The following is a 22,248-nucleotide window of genomic DNA, read 5'->3' as shown; positions in this document are numbered from 1 at the left end:
CTTGACACCTACACTACAGTAAAAGGAAGGGCAACTTTATACTTTTAACATCCCAAAGAAGAATGAGTTCTAAAGCTCATTACAGAGTATAGAAATGGCCTGTAATAGACTTATAAACCCATTAGATCACACACACATTTTCATGAACTGCAAATAATGGCATTTCTGGTAAAAGACGTCTTAAGGATATATTATATCCCAAAGTTTAAGTCACTAGAAAGAAATATGAGAAAGTGGTTAGAGTTAAGCAGGCCAACTCAGCTACTTATTCCTTGTCAGACTGTATGAAGTTATTCAACTGCTCTCATTCTACCTAAATGAGACACCCAGCTTTAAGGTTTTCTAAATTCCAGAGTCAACAGTGCTATGGAATACCACATTTAATGCAAATAACATGTACCTTATGTAATTTTTGAAAACTGTACAATTCCCTCTGTGTCAGTTTTCTATGCTATTTCCTAGACTATTTACTGGGTACTTTGTTATTGCTGTTATTGTTGATAAGTGCCGTGAAGTCAGTTCTGACTCATAGTGACCCTGTAAAGTGTTTCTGAGGAGCGGCTGGTGAATCTGAACCACTAGCACTGTGGTTGAAACTGATCTTGTGGTCTAGTGTTTATTCCACAGCACCACACCAGTACTCCACTGGGTGAATTGCTGCTGGTGGTGATGTGCTGTGGAGTTGGTTCTGACTCACAGAAACCCTATGTAGGGTTTCTGAGGCTGTAAATCTTTATGGGAGAGAACAAACAAGATGGCGGATGGGGTAGAAGTGCAGTGAGGAGCTCCATCAGCAACAACACAGAATAACGGACCAAACAGGCTCAGGGGATGGTGCCAGAGCTCTGAAACACATATAGAGGAATATTTAGAAGTTTGGAAGGCTTCCAACTAGGGGCAGTTGTAGCAGAGGCAAGAAATTCATTGCTTTCTAATCCAAGATGCTTAGCTGCTCCTGGAGCTACCATCTTGGGTGTGACCAAGCCGTAAAAGGATCAGAAGAGCCACAGATGCCTGACAGAACTATGGGGATAAAGGTGTGGCCAGTCTTTTTTTTTTTTTTTTTTAATCTGTTCATTGGTATCTTGCTATACCTCCATTCAGGTGACTAGAGGGGTGCTGGAGTGAGTGGATCCCCACAACCACCCCTGGAGGGTAGTATTATATATGCACACAGACATAGACGTCCTCAAAATTTAAAGTGACAGTTTCCACTTATAACCAAACAGCCGTGCAAAACGGCCACAGCTGGCCCTGATCTTTTATCACTAGGGAAAAGTCTGAACGAGGATTGTGGAGTAAAACAGGCAGACTAAAAAGGAAATAGGCTGAAAATTAACTCATGAGTTATGTCACAACGACCAACAGTGGCATTTTGAAATTTCTCAGGAAGAAGAGTTAAAAAAGAAGCCCATCTCCTGATCACATCTACTTGGAGGAATCAGAAAGCATAAAAAATACCAAAACACACACCCATCTAAGAATTAAGGCCACAAATAACTCCTGAATATGCCCAAAAAACAGAAACAGATGACCATATCAGCACATGTTCAGAAACGAGATAAAGTGACTGAGGCAAATGAGCTGGAAGTAGACCTACATTCCATACTGGAAGATGTACAGGCTTTGGAAATGCCTGAGAAGGAATTCAGTAAAATGATTATAAAAGGTATCAAGGCACTATACAATGGAGTTGAGAAAAATAAGGAACAATCAAGTAAGATAGATACAGCATTGGAAATAATTCAAAACCTACAAGAAAGAGGTCCAAATGATTACTAATAGAATATCAGAAATGGACAATACACTGAACGGACAAAGAAGCAGAACTGAAAAGACAGAAGCCAGAACTAGTAAGCTAGAAGATAAATCTCTCAACACTACTAAGATAGAAAAGCAAGCACAAAAAATTATAAAAAAAAATTTGAAGAAGGCCTAAGATTCATGTTGGACATGAAGAGGAATAACTTAAGAATTATAGGCATTCTGGAGCAGGAAGAACCACACAAGTCCACAGAGGAGATAGTTGAAAGATGCTAGAAGAAAATTTTCCTAACATCCTGAAAAGCAAAAAGATAAGCATTCAAGAAGCTCAACGAACCCTAGGAAGGATAGACCCTAAAAGAAAATCACCAAGACATATAATAATCAAGCTCTCCAAAAGCAAAGATAAGGACAGAATTCGGAAAGCAGCTAAAAGTGTAACATAGAAAGGCAAACAAATCAGATTAAGCTCGGATTTCTCAATAGAAACAATGCAGGCAAGAACTCAATGGGGAAACATATATAAAACCCTGAAAGAAAAAAACTTCCGACTGAGAATCCTCTACCAGCAAAGCTGTTAATCAAATACAATGGTGTAATGAAAACATTCCAGGAAAAACAGAAGCTAAGGGATTTTGCCAAAGCCAACCCTGCTATGAAAAACATCCTAAACGGAGTTCTGTGGACTGAGAACCAAAAAGAACAGACAACAATCAGAGAATGACGTATGTGGCAGCATCTCTCTGAACTCAATCGACAAATGGAAGAGTCAAGAACAGAATAAAATTATAAGAACAGAGGATCTGGGAAGTCAGTCTATCAAAATAATTACAATGTGAAAGAAGGTAAATGCAGAGAAACAGAGATCCAGGTGGTGAGAAGGTCAGGGAGATTACAGGATAAAATAGACTGTCTTAAATGGAAGGAAGAATTAATGGAATATAAGATAATCACCAAAAGAGCTCTGGTAGTGTAGTGGTTATGAATCGGGCTGCTAATCTCACGGTCAGCAGTTCGAAACTACCAGCTGTTCTGTGGGAGAAATGTGAGGCTTTCTGCTCCTGTAAAGATATACAGCCTTGGGAACTCTGTGCAGGGTCACTATGAGTTGGAACTGACTCCACGGCACATAACAACAACAACAACAACAACAAGGTAATCACAACAGTGGGGTTGGGTTGGGGAGTTTAGTTCAGGTGTTTGGGAGGGCAATATAAGAAGGGGGAGGAGGTGGAAGAACAAGATAGATAGGGGAACACTGAGACAGGTTTACATGGCCTAAGTGGGACAGAGGTAAATAGTGATGCATGCTCAAACTTGGAACAACAGGGCTCTGCGATACAGTGATCGAAGCATAGTTTGAAGAGGGGAAATAACATTGAAATGCTTGACTGTCTTATAGAATATTGGTTTTCCTCGCCTACTATTGTAAAATAGACACTTGAGTAAGATAGGAAGGAATTTTGGGAAACATGATTACAGAAAACTTTTAAGCCCATCTTTAGCCTATAACTGATTAGAATACCTAAAAGGGTTCTAGAACTTGCCCAGTGAAATAGGCCTCGTGCAAAGCCTTTGCAGAGTATAGGACCTTAGGTGGAATCCTGAATCCCATCCAAAACCTTATGAGGTGGGACATTCCCACTAGCAAGGACAAGCAGACCAGTCTGGAACAGCTAGAGCAACAGAAGATACATCTTCAAAGAAAGAGCATCAGGAAAAACCCCAAACAAAAGTGTCAGCATGACTGGCTACTACAAGAATAAGCAAGCTGTTCACCAGGAAGCCATCAAGGCAAGCAATCAAGTTCCTTCAGGACAAATTCCCTCTAAGACTGAAACTCAAAGAGAACACACGAACAGACATGTAAGCTTGCTGGCGACTACATTGGTCTGGTGAGTGGAAATGGGGGAAAGGCAGCAATGAAGAAATGGGCTGAGTTCAACCACAGTCCATTGACCCCCATTGACCTGGGAAGAGGAAGGGCTGCTGGTCTAAACTGTGGTGAGACCTGGGGACACCTGAGCCCATAGACAAGGACATAGCCACAGAGGGCTATAGCTGAGAGTGAAGCTTCCAGCTGATATGAAGTGAGGGGAGATGCACAAGAACACACAAACTTGCAGATAGTACCCATCGGACCTAGCCTTGATGGCTTGATAATCAGATCTCGACTAGAGGAAGATTACAAAAAAAAAAAAAAAATTTTTTTGATTAAGGAAACAAGGGTAAATTGCTACAATTTGATGAATCTGACGTATACTCATGGAGGTAGTAACTCTAAATACCAACAAAGAGGCAAGGAGTCTTCACATCAAGTATCAATGCTATCCCCTCTGTACACAGGGTAGATAGGGATGGGCAACTTAGACATTGGCTACCTAAAGCGAGAGGGTGATAAAAGCATGAAGGGACTGGCTTACAGGTTTTCAAGAGGGAGTTTAGTTTAAGAGTGTAGGGGGTGGAGGAGAAAGTGTCTCCACTGAATAGTTTTCATCTTGTCTAGATGGGTCTGGTGAAAAGAGATAGGGATAAGATTTGTATGATTCAATAGTGAATAATTGTTATCATGATTAATTGCGACTGTCACAATTGTAAAGGTAGAAGTTCTGTAACAAAAACAGGGGAGTGGTTAATCTTACAGTCCAGAAACAGAGGACCCTAGGACCAACAAGGGAGAAGAGCACAAGCAGAATGTGGGACCTTATCCAGAGAAGCAGCGACACCAGAGACAGAGGCAGAGATGGGGACATGGAGAGAGGGAGTGGCTGAGGACTCCAGATTCATGGGAAGAGAAAAACTAAGAGCTGGTGGCCAGGAGGCAGACTTTCAGAATGTGCCCTTTGGAGGTGTAAATTATTATATATGCCTGAGTGGGGTTTTTTTGTTTTGTTTTGAAAAAAAGCTAAAGTGAATACAGAGAGATACTGTTAACTGATGGTACATGGAGGGGATTATAATCATTGTAATGAAACAAGGTGTATGATTTGTTGAATGTAAAACTGATGGTCTGCCCTGTAAACTTCCACTCAATCCACAATGAAAACCTTAAAAAAACAACAACAAAAACTTTATGGGAGCAGAAAGACTCATCTTTCTCCCATGGAGCAGCTGGAAAGATTTGAACTGCTAATCTTGCGGTTAGGAGCCCAGCTCATAATCCACTATGTTAGGTACAAATAAAATAGTGTAATAGACACCACTCCAGTTTTACATGCAACCAATCACCAAGGACTTATCTATTTTCCTTCTTCAATGTCCATTTGTTCTGTTTCTTTACCTCCATCTTCATTGCCTTTGCCTCTCACTTGATTATTTCAATAAGGTAATGTCTCTTTGCTTCTATCTGTTTTAAATTCACCTCTCTTGGGTGAACATCAGGACTAGTTAGAACTGCTTTTACTGTCATTCCTCTAGCATATTCTATACTTTTGTAATGGCAAACCAATGGTAGGTCTCCAGACATATTAATTATTTCAGGTCTCCATGCCTTTGTATGGTATTCTTCCTCTAGAAATTGGATTCATCCCACAACTCATACTCTTTCATGGAAGTCCTGTTCAAGTTATCATCTTCATTAAAGCTTTCTCTGACTGGTCCCTTTAAACTCTTTGTAAGCAAAGAGTCCAACACCTTATCGGTCCTGAATAAATGACTCTTTAAATTAGTCTGAGCAGTGATTTATTTGTTCCCCCTACTTCTGTAACAAGCAGGATGACTATGGCAAAATTCTAAGAACTGCAGGATTGCATGGAGGGGATTGTAACCATGGCAATGAGACGATATATGATAGAATGAATATAAGACTGATGTTCTCCCATGTAAACTATCACATAATTCACAATAAGACATTAAAAAAAAAAAAAAAATCTAAGAACTACGAGGAGACTTCAAAAATTTCATGGAAAAGTAGAATGAAAAGATAATGGAAAATTTCCATACACTTTTTGAAGCTCCCTCTAATAAGGCTATTAATATTGATAATCACAATATATGTATTGAATCATTTAGTCCACAAATTGGTTAATTTCATAGTTTATTATGAAAAGATTTAAGATGTAAGCTACAGTTATGTTATTACTTTCCAAGAAAGATCTTTAGTGTGACTTGTAGATGTCAATTCTGAGATTCTATTAATGACCTTATTTATTGGGGAGGATTTTGAGGGAGGGTGAGCAAACATTAGAAACCAAAACAAATACTCACTTGTTTGTTTATAACCTTTTTATGTTCCAGACACCAAAATAAAAGATGAAATAATACCTCCTATTTGAAGCACCTTAACAATGTACAATATATTTAGAGAAGGGGTACAACTAAACTACAGTCTAAAATTCCCAAACTGTAATGAAAAAAAAATACAAATTTACTATTTATTCAAAGAACTATTATGAGGTTCAAATACCTTAGATTTTAGAAGTTCATTAGTCTTGGTTAATTCAATAAGCTGTTTTTCCAATGAAGCATTATTTGCAGAAAGAGAGGTTTTTTCCCTGACAGCAGCATTCAGCTTTGCTTCCATCTTCTCAAACTCAGCTTCCAGATCCTGGATCCGCTTGTCCTGAATACCACGTTCTTGCACAAGGACACGAATCTGAATGAAATCAAGGTGATAAATGATTCACAGATATAATGCCAATATAAGTAACTAGAGTCTACAGATAATTAAAATGTGAAAGCTTCTAAAAACTTCTGAGTTTTACATTATGCACTTAGTCTAATTTTACTAGCTGTTTGGATAAACATAACTACCTTGGTGATTATGTGCCATGGAGTCAGTTCTGACTCATAGCAACCCTGTATAGGGTTTCCAAGGCTGTAAATCTTTACGGGAGCAGAAAGCCTTCTCTCTCTCCTGGTTGTTTCAAACTGTTGACCTTGAGATTAGCAGCCCCACTTGTAACCACTATGCTACTAGAGCTCCTTATCATTAACTACCTTATGATATAACTTAAAATATAACTTAAAAAAAGTCTGTATTTTAAAACAAAAAGATTTTAATTGCCATAAACTTCCAACTGCACCTAAGGTGTTTATTCACTACTAACAGTAGTTCTAGCTACACAAGTTCTAGTTAACTATAATTCTAATTATATAAATTCAAATTTATATAATTCCCTGCTAATACTAGGGAAAAATAAACAGCTAACTCATCAAAAATTTCTTAAACATATGAACACAAACTGGATCAACTAAAGCTCTGGAGAAAAAGAACACTTCCTAAGAGAGTCAATATCCTCAACTATTTGTTTCCTAGATTTTTCAGAGTGTTAACTCTGCTAACTGAAAGCTTAACGTCCACCCTGAGGAGTATAGGAAGAAAGCCCAGGAGAACTATTTCTGAAAATTCAGCCACTGAAAATTCTGGGGAACACAGTTCTATGCAGACAAACATGGGGTCATGGGCTGCAATCAACTAGATAGCAACAGTATATACTGTTTATAATATATGTACTTTGAACATATAAACTGATAGATTCATAATAAAAGGATCAAAAAAGATTTACCATGCAAATATTAACTAAGACAAAACTGATATGACTAGATTAACATCATACAAAGGAGACTTTAAGATTGATTGTGATAAAGAGGGAATTTTATAAATGAAGAAAAGGAAAACTGAAGATGAAGACATAATCTTAAATTTGCCATGTATCTAGTAACTGACAATTAAAACATGAAAGCTTCTAAAAAATTTTCTGATTTTTCCTTTTTTAAATTTCTTATTTTACACTATGCTCTTAAAATATTCTAATTTTACTAGCTGCATGGGCAAACATAACTACCTTATGATATATCTTAAAATAACAGAAAGATTAGAATTGCCATAAACTTCCAGGTATAACTAAGGTGTTTATTCACTTTATGGTAGTTCTTTATAACTTCAAAGCAATGCAAAGCAAAAATTGACAGAATATGAGAAACTGAATGACTAACCCACAATCAGAGATGGAGAATTAAACACACCTCTCTCAGTAATTAACAGGCAAAAGCACCAATAGAGATAAAAACAATACGAACAAAACTCTTAAATTTATTGATGTATATATTGTTTTCAAGTGCATAGACCATTTATTATAATAGATTATTTATTTGCTGGGCTATAAACCACGTCTCAAGAAAGTATCGCTGTATTAAATCTCATGAAAAAGACTTTTCTACTTTCAATGATTATTACATTCTTACACAAATCTGTTTTTTAAGCCGTTCTTAAGCTTCAACAGTGATTGAACATGCTATTAAAAACCATTAATACAGAAGGCCATAAACTGGATGCTGGAGCAAAAAGAGTTTAAGATTCTTGAACATAAAACCCCCTATTTCTTATGTTATTGCTCTATAACCAATGCTTACAGCACAGTACTGACGAGTATAAAAGGGAACAGCGAGACCATCTATCTACATCACACTTTTCATTTCACAGGTCAAGACTCTTAAGCTCCAAAGAGTTTGTAAGCATAAATATTTACAGGGCCCAGCCGATAATAAGTAGAGTCAGGTGAACACTAGAGAGCAAATGCAGCACAGCCCTAGCATGTGCTACCCTTAAAAGGAGTATGGAACTTAAGTGTTGTCAGATCTGATGTTGCAATCTGCTGTCAAAAATCTGGAGCTCTTTGTGCAAACTTTTATTTTTCAATAGACAACTAATTAAACTAAACAGGCAAGCAAACAAATGCTGTGGAGCTTAATTAAATAAAATAGTGTTCTGTGTTGTGAGAAAGCTCTATTCAAGAAGATTAACAAACTAACTCAAATAATCAGTTCTAATCCTGGCTCTGCCAGTTACTACATGCATAACTGAGACTAAATTATTAAATCTGTAAGTATTCATCTCTACCTCACAGGTATACATAACTAGTAAAATAATATTCTTAAAATAAATACAAATAGGTTTCAAGGTTTGTAAAGCCACATTGACATATTATTGGGCCTAAGGTAACATTTGACTGTAATTATATCAGAAGTTTAATATATTAAAAGAATGTGCTTATCAGCAATGTACACACCAAAAAGACTGCCAGAGAAGCAAATTTGGCAGTGACCAGCTTAGCACTGCTTAGGAAAATGGGCGTTTTAGGTCAGTGTTTGTGACAGTTAATTTTATGTGTCAACTTGGCTTGCTTATAACTCTCACTGGTTTGGCTTGGCCAGATATTGGGCTGTTCTATTCCATAATGTGATGCAATGTAGTACAATATAATGCAAAGCAACACAATATGATGCAATGTAACATACTTACTTACCTTCCATGTGACCTGAATGATCAACCAATCTGTTGACAGGGGAGTTTCCTTGGAGGTGGTCTGCCTCCAGTATATAAATGGATATTGTGGTAGAGCTAGAGTACCTTCTCTCTCTGCCTTGCTTTCTTCTCATCAACTAACATCCAGATTTTGGAATCTGGATGTTCCTGGTTGATCACTTAACTTGAAGAATTACACACACACACACACACACACATATCTACATAGTGAGAGACACACACACACAATATATATATACTTATATGTATGTGTATATATATACTTATATGCATGTGTACTTATATGCATATGTTTGTGTGTTTGTATATATACATATATATATATATATTCTGGTAGCATAGCGGGTATGAATCAGGCTGCTATCCTCAGGGTCAGTAGTTCGAAGCTACCAGCTGTTCCGCAGGAGAAAGATGAGGCTTTCTGCTTCCGTAAAGATTTATAGCCTCGGAAACCCTGTACAGGGTCGCTATGAGTCAGAACCGACTTCATGGCACATAACAACACATATACATGTATTTGTTGATGTTAAGTGCCACAGAGTCTGTTCCAACCCATAGTGACCCTGTATAGGGTTTCCGAGGAGCAGCTGGTGAGGTTGAATTGCTGACATTGCAGTTCAAACCAACTTTGCAGTCCAGTACTTTAACCCACAGCACCACATCAGGACTCCATGTGTGTGTATGTGTGTATATATGTATATATACTTCAAGCTCACCAGTTGCTCCTTGGCAACCCTATAAAGGGTCACTATGGGTCGGAATCAACTCGATGGCATTTAACAATATATATACATAAATATATATACACACACACACATATAAACAATATAAATTGGTTTTGGTTTTTTTTTTCCCTTTAGAGAATCCATCTAAGAGTGCTATCCAACAGAACTTTTTGCCAAGATGGAAATGTGCTATCTTGTTTGGTGGCCACTTGCCATATGTTATTGAGCACTTAAATACGCTGGTTCATTTGAAGAATTCGTTAATTAATTTTCATTAACTTAAATAGCCACATGTGGTTAGTATAATATACTATATTGTATCGTGCAGAATGAAATGACCTACAGCTGTACTATACAATATGGTTAGTATAATAAACCATATTGTATAGTGCAGCTGTACGTCATTTCATTCTTCATGTAGATATACAAATAAGGTGTAGATAAATGCATCAGGTTAGCATAACTTGATAACTATTCAACTAACAAGGTAGAATTTTATGCTCAAAAAGCAATTCTCTAGATCAAGCTTTGGAAGGCTTTGCACTGTTAGTGACTGTAAATGATCTATGTATCTAATTGTAATAAACTGACATACTAATTTTCATTTCTTATGAAACAGATTACTTTAAATCTACCCCCTTTGGTAAGCTAACAAACTTGACTTTGCCAGTTTACCATACGTACAACCAGGCTCTGGAGTGTGGTAACTATGCCAAGGAACTATTACCTAAAGGCACTTATCTAGACTACATATTTGCCTCCCTATAAAACTGCTAAAAATAAAATTGAATCTGTTTAACTTTATGTTCAACTCCTGCCATTACACAGCACATTTATTTTTGCTGAGTTGAAAGTATTTCTTACCTCCTTTTCCAGTATCTTCAGATCTTTATCAGATTTTTGAGAATCTTTCTATTTAAAAATCAAAGAAAAATGATAAATACATTTAAATTAAATGCCACAAATATCAGAGCCAAATTTGATTTTTAGTTAAAACAATTAATAGTACAAATAGTTAATTTTCATTGTGAAAATTTCACTGAGTCTATCAAACATTTTTTAGGTCACTTATTAGTATATGAAAAAAAAGGTTAGTATTTCAAATATTTTAGTTTTTAATTTTTTTGCTCAGATTGTTGTTGTTAGGAATCATAGAGTTGGTACCGACTCAAAGCAACCCTGTGTACAACAGAATGAAACATTATCGGTCTTGGGCCAACCTCACAATTGCTGCCAGCTTAAGCCCACTGATGCTGCCATATTGCCAATCGATCTCACTGGGGGTAGGGGTGGGGGTGGGGGGCTTCCTCTTTTTCTCTGACCCTCCACCTTACCAAACATGATATCTTTCTCCAGCAACTGGTCCGTCCTAACAATATGTCCAAAGTATGAGAGACGAAGTTTGACCACCCTGGCTCCAAGGAGCACTCTGGCTGCATTTCTTCCAACACAGATCTGTTGGTTCTTTTGACAGCCTATGGTACTTTCAATATTCTCCTCCAACACCATAATTCAGAAGCATCAATTCTTCTATGATCTTCCTTATTCATTGTCCAGTTTTCACATGCATATGAGGTTATTGAAAATATCATGGCTTGGGTCAGGCACACTTTAGTTCTCAATCAGACTTGTATGCTCTTCAACACTTCAAAATGGCCTTATGCAGCAGATTTGCCTAATGCAATACATCGTTTGATTTCTTGAGTGCTGCTTCCATGAGTGTTGATAGTTGATCCAAGAAGAATAAAGTCCTTGACAACTTTAATCTTTTCTCCAGTGATAAGAATGTTATTTATTGGTCCAGTGGTGAGAATTTTTGATTTCTTGACATTGAGATGCAATCCATACCGAGGGCTGTGGTCTTTGATCGTCAATAAGTATTTTAAGTCTTCTTCACTTTCAGCAAGCAAGGCTGTATAATCTGCACATCGCAGGTTGTTAATGAGTCTTCCTCCAATCCTAATGCCACGTTTTCTTCATATAAACCAGCTTCTAGGATTATTTGTTCGGCGTACAATAAGTATGGTTGAATAAGTATGGTGAAAGAATACAACCCTGTCACACACCTTTCTTAATTTTAAGCTATTCAGTGTCCCCATGTTCTGGTTGAACAAGTGCCTCTGGGTCCACGTACAGATTCCTCATGAGCACAATGAAGTGTTCTGGAATACTCATACTTAGCATGTTGTCCATAGCTTGTCATGAACCACACAATCGAAAGCCTTTGCATAGTCAATAAAACATATCTTTCTGGTATTCTCTGCTTTCAGCCAAGATCCATCGGACATCAGCAATGATATTCCTCGTTCTACGCCCTCTTTTGAATCCAGCTTGAACCTCTGGAAGTTCTCTATCAATATATGTTTGCAGCCGATTTGTTACTGCCTTTAGTAAAACTTTACTCACATGGGATATCCAAAATATTGTCTAATGATTTCCGCATTCCGTTGGGTCATCTCTCTTTGGATCCAACAATTTCAGTGAAAATGAACAGGTGGCAATTTATCAAAAAGATACAGTCTTTCTCCCTTCTAATGTTACCAGTAATATATTCTGAATATTTAATTTGATATCTCAGAATAATCCTAAAAAGAATAATTAACTTATACTTTGATACTGAAGGAGGAAAATTATAAGTGCAAAGAAATACCAAAATAGTATAAAATCGGATTCAAATTTACTTATTACCTTTGTTCTAAAAGAAAACTATGCAACAGACAAGATCATCAGTTTTAAATTTAACAAATCACTTTGTTTCATTTCAGTGATTGAACCATGTAACAACAGTTATCCTACTTTCCCCGTGTGGTTCTTATTTCTATTCCTTCTTGCTCAACTTTGTCCTTAGTTAAATACTGCCCTGCTGTTCTTGAAAGGTTTACCATTCCATGGTGAGGTTACCTTACTAGTGTTATAGTCCTCCCTATACACCTAATCACTGCTTAGATACAAATTGGGTTACGAGGATGAGTTCTGTTCCAGATCTGAAAGGTGGCTGTTGGCCATGGTCTCAAGCTCCTCCAATCTTTTTCTGACCAGTAAAACCAGTCATTTTTTATAATTCTGAGCTTTGTTCCAAGGTCACATATATATTAAAACATTTCTAGTAGTCATTTCAAAAAACAAAGATTAAATTTTAACAAATATATATTATCTAACTCAAGAGTTGACCGTAATGACACAAATGAAGTAAAGGCCTCGAGACCTTCATTTGCTGATGGGGCACAACTCAAAATGAAGAAAAACAGCTGTAAAAACAGCTAGGAAAATTGGAAATTGTCAAAAATGAAATGGAATGAATAAACATCGATATCCTCAGCATTAGTGAGCTGAAGTGGACTGGTATTGGCCATTTTGAATCTGAAAATCACGTGGTTTACTGAGCTGGGAATCACAGACTGAAGAGAAATGGTGTCACATTCATCATAAAAAATAATATTTCAAGATCAGACAGGCGGTACAATGCTGTGATAGAATAATATCTGCACACCTAAAAGGAAAACCAGTTCATACCACTATTATTCAAATTTATGCACCAACCACTAAAGCCAGTGAGGATGACATTGAAGAATTCTACCAAATTCCTCAGTCTGAAGTTGATCAAACATGCAATAAAGATGTATTGATAATTACTGGCAATTGAAATGCAGACATTGGAAACAAAGAGGAAGAATTAGTAGTTAGTAGACCTTGGCAATAGAAATGATCACATAATAGAATTTTGTATGACCAATAAATTCTACAATGCAAATACCTTTTTTAAACAACATAAAAGACAACCATACACATGGATCTCACCAGATGTAATACACAGAAATTATACTGACTATATCTGTGGAAAGAGACAGTGGAAAAGCACCATATCATCAGCCAAAACAAGGCCAGGGGCAGACTGTGAACAGACCTTCAATTGCTCATATGCAAATTCAGGCTGAAGCTGAAGCAAATGACTACAAGTCCAGGAGAGCCAAAATAGGACCTTGAACACATCCCACCTGAATTTAGAGATCATTCAAATAACAGATTTGATGCATTAGACACTAAAGACCAGAAAAGTTGTGGGAATGTATCAAGAACATCATACAGGAAGAAAACAAAAGGTCAGTAGGAAGACAAGAAAGAAGGAAAAGACCAAAATGGATATCAGAAGAAACTCTGAAACTTGCTCTCCAGCATAAACATACTAAAGCAAATGGAAGAAGTGAGGAGGTACAAGAGCTGAACAGATAATTTCAAAGATCAGCTTGAGAAGACAAAGTAAAATATTATAATGAAATGTGAAAAGATGTGGAGTTAGAAAAACAAAAGGGAAGAACATGCTCAGCATTTCTCAAGCTGAGGGAACTGAAGAAAAAATTCAAGTCTCAATTGCGGTATTGAAGGATTGTTTGGGCAAATTATTGAATGATGCAGAAAGCATAAAAGAAGATGGAAGGAATACATAGAGTCACTGTACCAAAAAGAAACAGTCGATGCTCAACCATTTCAAGAGGTAGCATATGATCAAGAGACAAGGTCCTGAAGACAAAAGTTCAAAGTGCATTGAAGAAGGCATTGGCAAAGAACAAGGGACCAGGAATTGATGAAATACAAATTGAAATCTTTCAACAAAGTGAAGCAGCACTGGAGGCACTCACTCATCTATACCAGGAAATTTGGAAGGAAACTACGAGGCCAACTGATTGGAAGAGATCCATATTTGTACCCATTCCAAAGAGAGGTGACCCAGCGGAATGCGGAAATCATTGGACATTATCATTGATATCCCATTTGAGTAAAGTTTTACTCAAGGTAATACAGAAACGGCTGCAAGCATACATTAACAGAGAAATTCCAGAGGTTCAAGTTGGATTCAGAAGAGGATGTGTAACGAGGAATATCATTGCTGATGTCAGATGGATCTTGGTTGAAAACAGAGAATACCAAAAAGATGTTTATGCTTTATTGACTATGCAAATGCAAGTTATGGACAACATTGCAAAGTTGTTTGAAGAGAAAAAATAATGATTTAAAATTAGGAAAGGTGTCCGACAAGGTTGTATTCTTTCACCATACTTACTCAATTTGTATGCTGAACAAATAAGCTGAGAATCTGGTTTATATGAAGAAAAATGTGGCATTAGGATTGAAGGAAGACTCATTAAAAACCTGTACTATGCAAATGATACAACTTTGCTTGTGAAAGTAAAGAGGACTTTAAATACTTACTGATAAAGAACCAAGACCATTTCCTTCGGTATTCATTTCAATGTCAAGAAAACACAAATCCTCACTACTAGACCAATAAACAACATCCTTATCAATGGAGAAAAGATTGAAGTTGTCAAAGACTTCACTTTTCTTGGATCATCAACACTCATGAAAGCAATAGTCAAGAAATCAAACAGCATATTGCATTAGGCCAATCTGCTGCATAAGACCTTTTTAAGCGTTGAAGAGCAAAGATGTCAGTTTGAGGACTGAGGTGCACCTGACCCAAGCCATGGTATTTTCAATAACCTCATATGTATGTGAAAGTTGGACAGTGAATAAGAAAGACCGTAGAAGAACTGATGCATTTGAGTTATGGTGTTGGAGGAGAATATTGAAAGTACAACAGACTACCAAAGAACAAATCAATCTGTGTTGGAAGAAGTCCAGCCAGAGTGCTCCTTGAAGTAAGGATGGCCAGACTTCGTCTCTCATACTTCAGACATATTATCAGGAGGGACCAGTCACTGGAGAAGGGTATTGTGTTTGGTCAGGTGGAGGGTTGGAGAAAATTTGGAAGACCCCCAGCAGGATGGATCGGCACAGGGATAGCATCAATAGGCTCAAATATATCAATGGTGAGGTTGGCCCAGAACCGGGCAGTGTTTCGTTCTGTTGTTCATGAGGTCATTATTTGTCAGTACTGACTCGATGGTACCTAACAACAACAAGGTTCCAGTTCAAACATGCATAGGTTTACTTCAAACAAAACATGCTTAAACATGTCTGTGTGATTAGTGGACAGTTGCAGTAGATAGTTCTCTCAGTATTACACTTGTCTTAAGTCTTATTAGGAGTCTTCAAAAAAGAGTCCAATTAAAATTGTGGATCTGAAGGGAACTACTGGGTCTATTCAGTTCAAGGCAGAGAGGTCAGGTGACTGTTTTAGGATCCCTAAGGATAATCCTGATAAACTTTCTTGAAGGACACAGCTGGACAGTACAATCATGGGAGGTTGTTATGAAGAAGTTTTAAGAAAACTGAACACTGTTTTGGTAAGAAAAAGGCCAAGAAAATTGTGATCAGGAATTTTTTTCCACTACGACAATGAATTCTTTAAGCGTAACAGCACTGTTCTATGAGAATTTATTGGGAAACCTTTCCCCATATACTATACAGCTCAGATTTTGTCCCTTTAGACTTCTTTATTTTGTTCACAAAACTTAAGAACATAACAAAGAAATACGATTTGAATCTTTCAAGGATGCCCAAACTGCCTTTTAATGTGGTATAAGTTGAAGAATGCAGAATTATCTGGGGAAGGGTGATGGGTGCATTCAGGATCGTATAAACCTAGATGGAGGGCACATCATGAAACAACAGCTTCACATGTTTATATTTTTATTTAATAGAGGTTTTTAAATCATAGCAATGATTTTGTAGCAACACTTTCTGACTTACCCTTGCATTAATGAGAAATTGTCTATTTTTGTACTAAGTATTCAGAGCTGATATATCTTTTATAATCAAAGCATGTTTCAATTCACATGCTAAATTTTCATCAGAAATATTAAGTATTTTTCCGTTGTTGCTGTTGTTAAGTGCTGTTGAGTCAGTTTTGACATACAGTGACCCTGTATAGGGTTTCTGAGAAGGGGCTGGTGAGCTTGAACTGCCACCTTGCGATTCTAACTGACTATGGAGTCCAGCATTATTAACCGGCAGTGCTACACCAGGACTCCACAAAGTATATAAAGCGGGCTTAAAAAGTGGAAATGGAAAATTTGAATAAAAAAAAAGGGATTTTTCCATGAATTTTTTTGAAGTGCTCTTGTTCATGTAACATACAGATGATAAAGTAGATAAACATATTCAAGTTGTTCCATAAATAATCAAATAGTTTATAACAGAATCGAGCATCGATTTTTTAAATTAATTAAAATGAAATAAAATTATATAAAAATTTAGTTCTCCAGTCACACTAGCCCTGTTTTATGCTCAATAGTCACATGCTCAATAGTGGCATCTGTATTATGTAACATAACTGTGTATTACAAAACAAGAGACTTAAGTAATAGATAAATGCATGAACAAGAACGAGTTTAACCAATATCTTTGGTTTCCCATATCTGAATATTTTTCACATTAAAACACCTATTGAGTTTTATAAGTCCCTAAGAAATTACGAGTTGCTTATAAACTAATAGAACACACAGACTCTTACACAGCCTTCAAATACAACCATTACAAATTTAGCCTCCTACCGTTCTTTCACAGAATCTGAGTAGCCAACCTATCCTTTACCACAAATAAATAAAAACCAAAATAAAACCAAATTACACAAATCTGTTAACTAGCAAATCAAAGCATCACACAATTTTAAAAAAGTATAGGATAAAAGATGAAATTCATCTAGATACAGAAACAACTGAGAAGTGAAGGTTATAGATACATAATTCTAAACTATGTTGTTGTTGTTGTTAATTGCTATTGAATCAATTTTCTTGTTAAGAGTCTGTTGAGTTAGTTCCAACTCATAATAATCCTGTTAACAACAGAATTATTATGGTCCAGTACTATCCTAGCAATCATTGCTATATTTGAGTCATTGTTGCAGCCACTATGTTAATCCCTCTTGTTGAGGGTCTTTCTCTTGTTTCTTGACCCTCTGCTTTATCAAGCATGATGTCTTTCTCTGGGGATTGGTCCATCCAGATAACAAGCCCAAAGTTCATGAGACAAATGAAGTCTCACCACCCTTGCTTCAAAGAAGTATTCTGGCTGCACATTTCCCAACATAGAACTGTTCGTCCTTCTGGCAGTCTCTGGTGTAGTCAATATTCTTCTCCAACACCATAATAAAAATTCATCAATTCATCTTTCGTTTTTCTTATTCATACTCTCTACATTCTCATGTCTGTGAGGTGACTAAAAATAGCATGGCTTGAGTAAGGTGCACATCAGTCCTCAATATTATCTATGTATTTTAACACTTTAAAGTAGTCTTTCGCAGCAGATTTGCCAATATAATACATCTTTTGATTTCCTGGCTGCTGTTTCCATGAGTACTGCTAATTGGTCCAGTTGTGATCATTTTTGTTTTACGTTTTATGTTGAGGTGAATTTGTTATGAAAGCTGTCTTTGATCTTTATCACTAAGTATTTCAAGTTCTCTTCATTGTCAACAAGTAAGGCTATGTCATCTACATACTGCAGGTTGTTAATGAGTCGTCCTCCAATCTTGATGTTGTATTCTTAATTATCAAAAAGCTTCTTGGATTATTTGCTTGAATCATTCTGGAACATGTTTAACATACTGTATGTAGTAATGATCTGCAGAGAAATGCTAAATTTGATCCTAATGATAATATGTTTCATTACATTATATATTTACTTAAAAACACTCCATTCTAGTAAAAAAAAAAAAACACACTGTTTAGTAATATGTTCCATGATACAGTTGATAAACCAGCTGGAAAATAAAAACTCACCTTTAATCTGAAAGTCTTTGCTTTTTTTGCTGAAGCAGGTACGGTAGTATCTTTGTCACAATTAAGATTTTGTTGAGCTTCTACAAAAGCAACAGAAAAATGTACAGATCATGGTGGGTGCTTGCATGTTCTTAAGCATAGCCCAAATATCTTATAGTAATTTTTACTTAGTAATAAAGGTGATTCTTTTCTTGATTGTACATGTCCAAATAATTAGTTCACAACATTTTACACATATCTAGCATATTTCTAACTTTCTAATATTCCAAAATAGAAATGTTTCAAAACGTTTCAAAAAGAAACTACATGTCTAAGTAAATGTCTTATAAATTTTGTTTCTTAAATAGCCGTGTAATGATAAAAGTATTATTCTGTACTCAATCCTTTCAAAAATCCATTAAATAAGAAAGTTTACATATAGTTCAAACTTCTCATTTTTAGAAATATTATGATATCTTTACATTTAAATACTGTTAGTCATAATGTGAAAATGTGTGATAGCAGATGGTGGTAGGGGTTATGAGCCCTGGAGTCTTCCGACTCACAGTTACCCCTGAGTAGGGTTTCTGAGGCTATAAATCTTTACAGGAGTAGAAAGCTTCATCATTCTCCCTGGAGCGGCTGGTAGATTCAAACTGCTGACGTGGTAGTTAGCAGGAGAACTTGTAACTCATTATGCTACTGGAGCGCCTTGTGAAAGCAAATAACGATTTTTATTTTGAGATCTATTACCCTTTTGTTTTTTAAATCGGCTTGATTTCTGAAAAGATACAGGTCCTTTCGATGCTTCTGCAGTTTTAACATCATAAGCGCCTGGGGAAGGAGCACAGCCTAGAGGAAACATAAAACATTAATGTCATCTAGTGTTATTTGGAGGCCAGGATGGCCAAACTTCGTCTCTCGTATGTCAGACATATTGTCAGGAGGGACCAATCGCTGGAGAGGGATATCATGTTTGGTAAGGTGGAGGGTCAGAAGAAAAAAGGAAGACCCCCAACGAGATGGACTGGCCAAGTGGCAGCATCGATGGACTCAAGTGTGGCAACAGTAGTGAGGTTGGCCCAGGATCGGGCAGTGTTTCATTCTGCTGTGCATAGGGTCACTATGGGTCGGTACTGACTCAATGGCACCTAACAACAACAGTGTTATTTATAATCTTAACATACAATGAAGTGAATAATATAAGTGTGAAATGCCATTAATAAAGTGAATTGTTTTCGTTTCATGCAAAAATAACATAAAGCATAGAGGCTACTCATATTCTTACCTTTCCAAATACTCAAATGGATCAAAAGAACACAAGTACTGAGTAAAATAGTAAAGTGAGTCTTGGGATGAATGTCACATGCATATAATGACAAGCAACATAGGTTTGTTATCAAGGACTACCTATGAGAAATAATAAAATATTTGGTATTCACTACATTCACAGTCACTGAAGTAATTACCATTCGTTTCTAGAAATGAAACAGTTAAAAATATCTAGTCCTCAGGATTTTGCCTGAAATACAAACTTGTGATATCCCTCTCAGGTAAATATCAGTACTGGATACTCATTGACAACGTGAGTGAAATTTGTATGAAATAATAAAAGCGTCCATGCTTTATAATAGTAGCCACTCAAATTTTGGGGGGCACTTATTAAATGCCAGGCATTATGCTAAGCACTTTATAGATATTATTTAATTTACTCATCACAAAAGCCCTCTAACAAGAAAGCTTATTGTTAAATGTCTTGGAGTTGGTGCTGATTAATAGAGACCTTATATAGAGTAATCTTTGCAGGAGTGGAAAGTCTCATCTTTCTTCCATGGAGCGCTGGTGGTGGCTAGTGAGCTTGAACCTCTAACTTATGGTTCTCAGTCTAGTGCTTATCCTATAGAGCCACTGTGTTCCCAATAAGGAAGCATGGGTCCAAAAAGCTTAGGTCTAGGGAATTTATAATGCCATGTTAGTCAAAGTATTAACTGTACTTTGGAGTTCTGGTGTGGCACTATACAGTAGTCACTGGACTGCTTACCACAGGGTTGTTGGTTCAAACCCACCAGCTGCTCCTTGGAAATCCTATACAGGGTCACTATGAGTCAGAACCAACACAACAGCACTTAACACCAACAACAAACTCTTCTATGTTTGAGAAATTAATAATGTGTAATCTCACTTAGATGGAGTCCCACACTGAAGGCATCTTAGGGTGCTTTTTCTTAGCAGAGTTAAGATCAGGTCCTCAGGATTTAAAAACTTTTTAAATGTCCTTAATATAAAGCTTCAAGGAGACCTGGTGTGGCTCTGTGGGTTAATGTGCTGGACTGCAAAGTCAGTCTGAACCTCAAGGTCGGTGGTTCAAGTTCAACAGTTGCTCCTTGGAAACCCTGCATAGGGTCGCTATGGGTCAGAACCTACTCAATGGCACCTAACAACAACAACAACAACAATAAAGCTTTAAATGAGTAGGAGCCAGTAGATCATGCTATTTTCTGAAAAACTATACTTTATACTTTAATATTTAGTCTCATGCAAATAAACGGAAATAGCAAGGGCCGCTACTATCCTCAACGCAAGTATTGCTAAGTGTTTTTAATGGCAGGCAGGGACTCATTAGTAAATCTGGCTAGCATTAAAACATACACACACTAAAGAAAATATCAGTGTTCTTCATGTGTCAGTGTTAGCAAGGTTAAACATTGTTTTGTAAGACTTTTCTTTCAGTTATGTAGAAATGCAAAAACTATATATTAGTTAAGTGCTGTCAATTTTTATCTCATGGTGACCCCATGTGACAGAGCAGAACTGCTCCACTGTGTTTTCTAGGCTGTAATCTTTATGGGAACAGAGAGCAAAGTCTTTCTCCTGAGGAGCTTTTAGGTAAGTTTGAACTACCAATGTTTCCATTAGTAGCCAAGTGCTTAACTTTTGTGCCACCAAGACTCCTTATATCCTGGGTAAAGTAGTTTAAAAATCACTGTTCTTACCAATTCCAGGTAGACTATAAAAACATCAAGGATAGAATTAAGTTGATATACTTCTATCCAAAGTCATGACCATTTATATGCCCTGACACAAACACTGCAATCCTGTGAGTTCCCAGATCTCAATGTTGTCAATAAAGGATGTGAGTGTGGTGGGTGTGTGCTGGTGAGTGGATTCTGATGCTTAACGACCCTGTATTAGGTCTCTGAGGTTGTAAATCTTTACCAGCATGGAAAGCCTCATCTTTCTTTCATTGAGTGACTGGTTAGTAATCCAGCTTGTAATCACCTATGACATCCGGGCTCCTCCAATGAAGGGTAGAGGTAGTGGATTTCTAATCAGGACGGACAGTCTCAAAAGGAAGTATAGAATTCACTGGGGTAGTTCAGGTACAAGATAGCTTAAGAAAAAGTATTAATCTTGGCTAGCTCAGATTCCCCAAACCTCATAACACCCTAGAGTGAAGACTGGGGTTGGCAAAGTGTTCCCTAAAATAAGGCTAAGCATGACACATCTTCCTAAAGTATTCTTTTTAGTTATTTGGGTTAAGAGTGGGGAAGGCAGTGTTGTTAATTGTTGTGGAGTCAATTCAGACTCATGGCAACCCCACGTGTGCACAGTAGAACTGCTCCATGGGGTTTTCAGGCTAATTTCTTTTGGAAGCAGACTACCAGGCCTGTCTTCCAATGTGCCTCTTGGTAAGTTCAAACTATAAACCTTTCACCTAGCATATGTGATCTTGCCCATTTGTGTTACCGAGGCACTGCTGAATTCAGGCTAGGTATGGCATTCATTTTACTCATTTGATCATGGTGGGCAGGATTTTTTTTTTTTTTTTTTT

At 36.9% G+C, this 22,248-nt stretch overlaps 1 protein-coding gene across 1 annotated transcript in view; it reads right to left on the bottom strand.

Annotated features, from left to right (window-relative positions):
* The window catches only part of HMMR (hyaluronan-mediated motility receptor (RHAMM)), a 47,083-nt gene that overhangs the window by 20,212 nt on the left and 4,623 nt on the right, over positions 1 to 22,248 (bottom strand). The window contains exons 2-5 of the mRNA XM_006864945.1: positions 19,170 to 19,268; positions 18,438 to 18,517; positions 10,621 to 10,668; positions 6,170 to 6,358 (exon numbers count right to left, since the gene is read on the bottom strand). Coding sequence (XP_006865007.1) covers positions 6,170 to 6,358; positions 10,621 to 10,668; positions 18,438 to 18,517; positions 19,170 to 19,268 — 416 coding nt within the window. The remainder of the gene's footprint in view (positions 1 to 6,169; positions 6,359 to 10,620; positions 10,669 to 18,437; positions 18,518 to 19,169; positions 19,269 to 22,248) is intronic.

Source organism: Chrysochloris asiatica, unplaced genomic scaffold (genome assembly GCF_000296735.1).
Source record: "Chrysochloris asiatica unplaced genomic scaffold, ChrAsi1.0 scaffold00073, whole genome shotgun sequence".
Taxonomy (NCBI): Eukaryota; Metazoa; Chordata; class Mammalia; order Afrosoricida; family Chrysochloridae; genus Chrysochloris; species Chrysochloris asiatica.
This window is presented reverse-complemented; position numbering and strand designations above follow the sequence as displayed.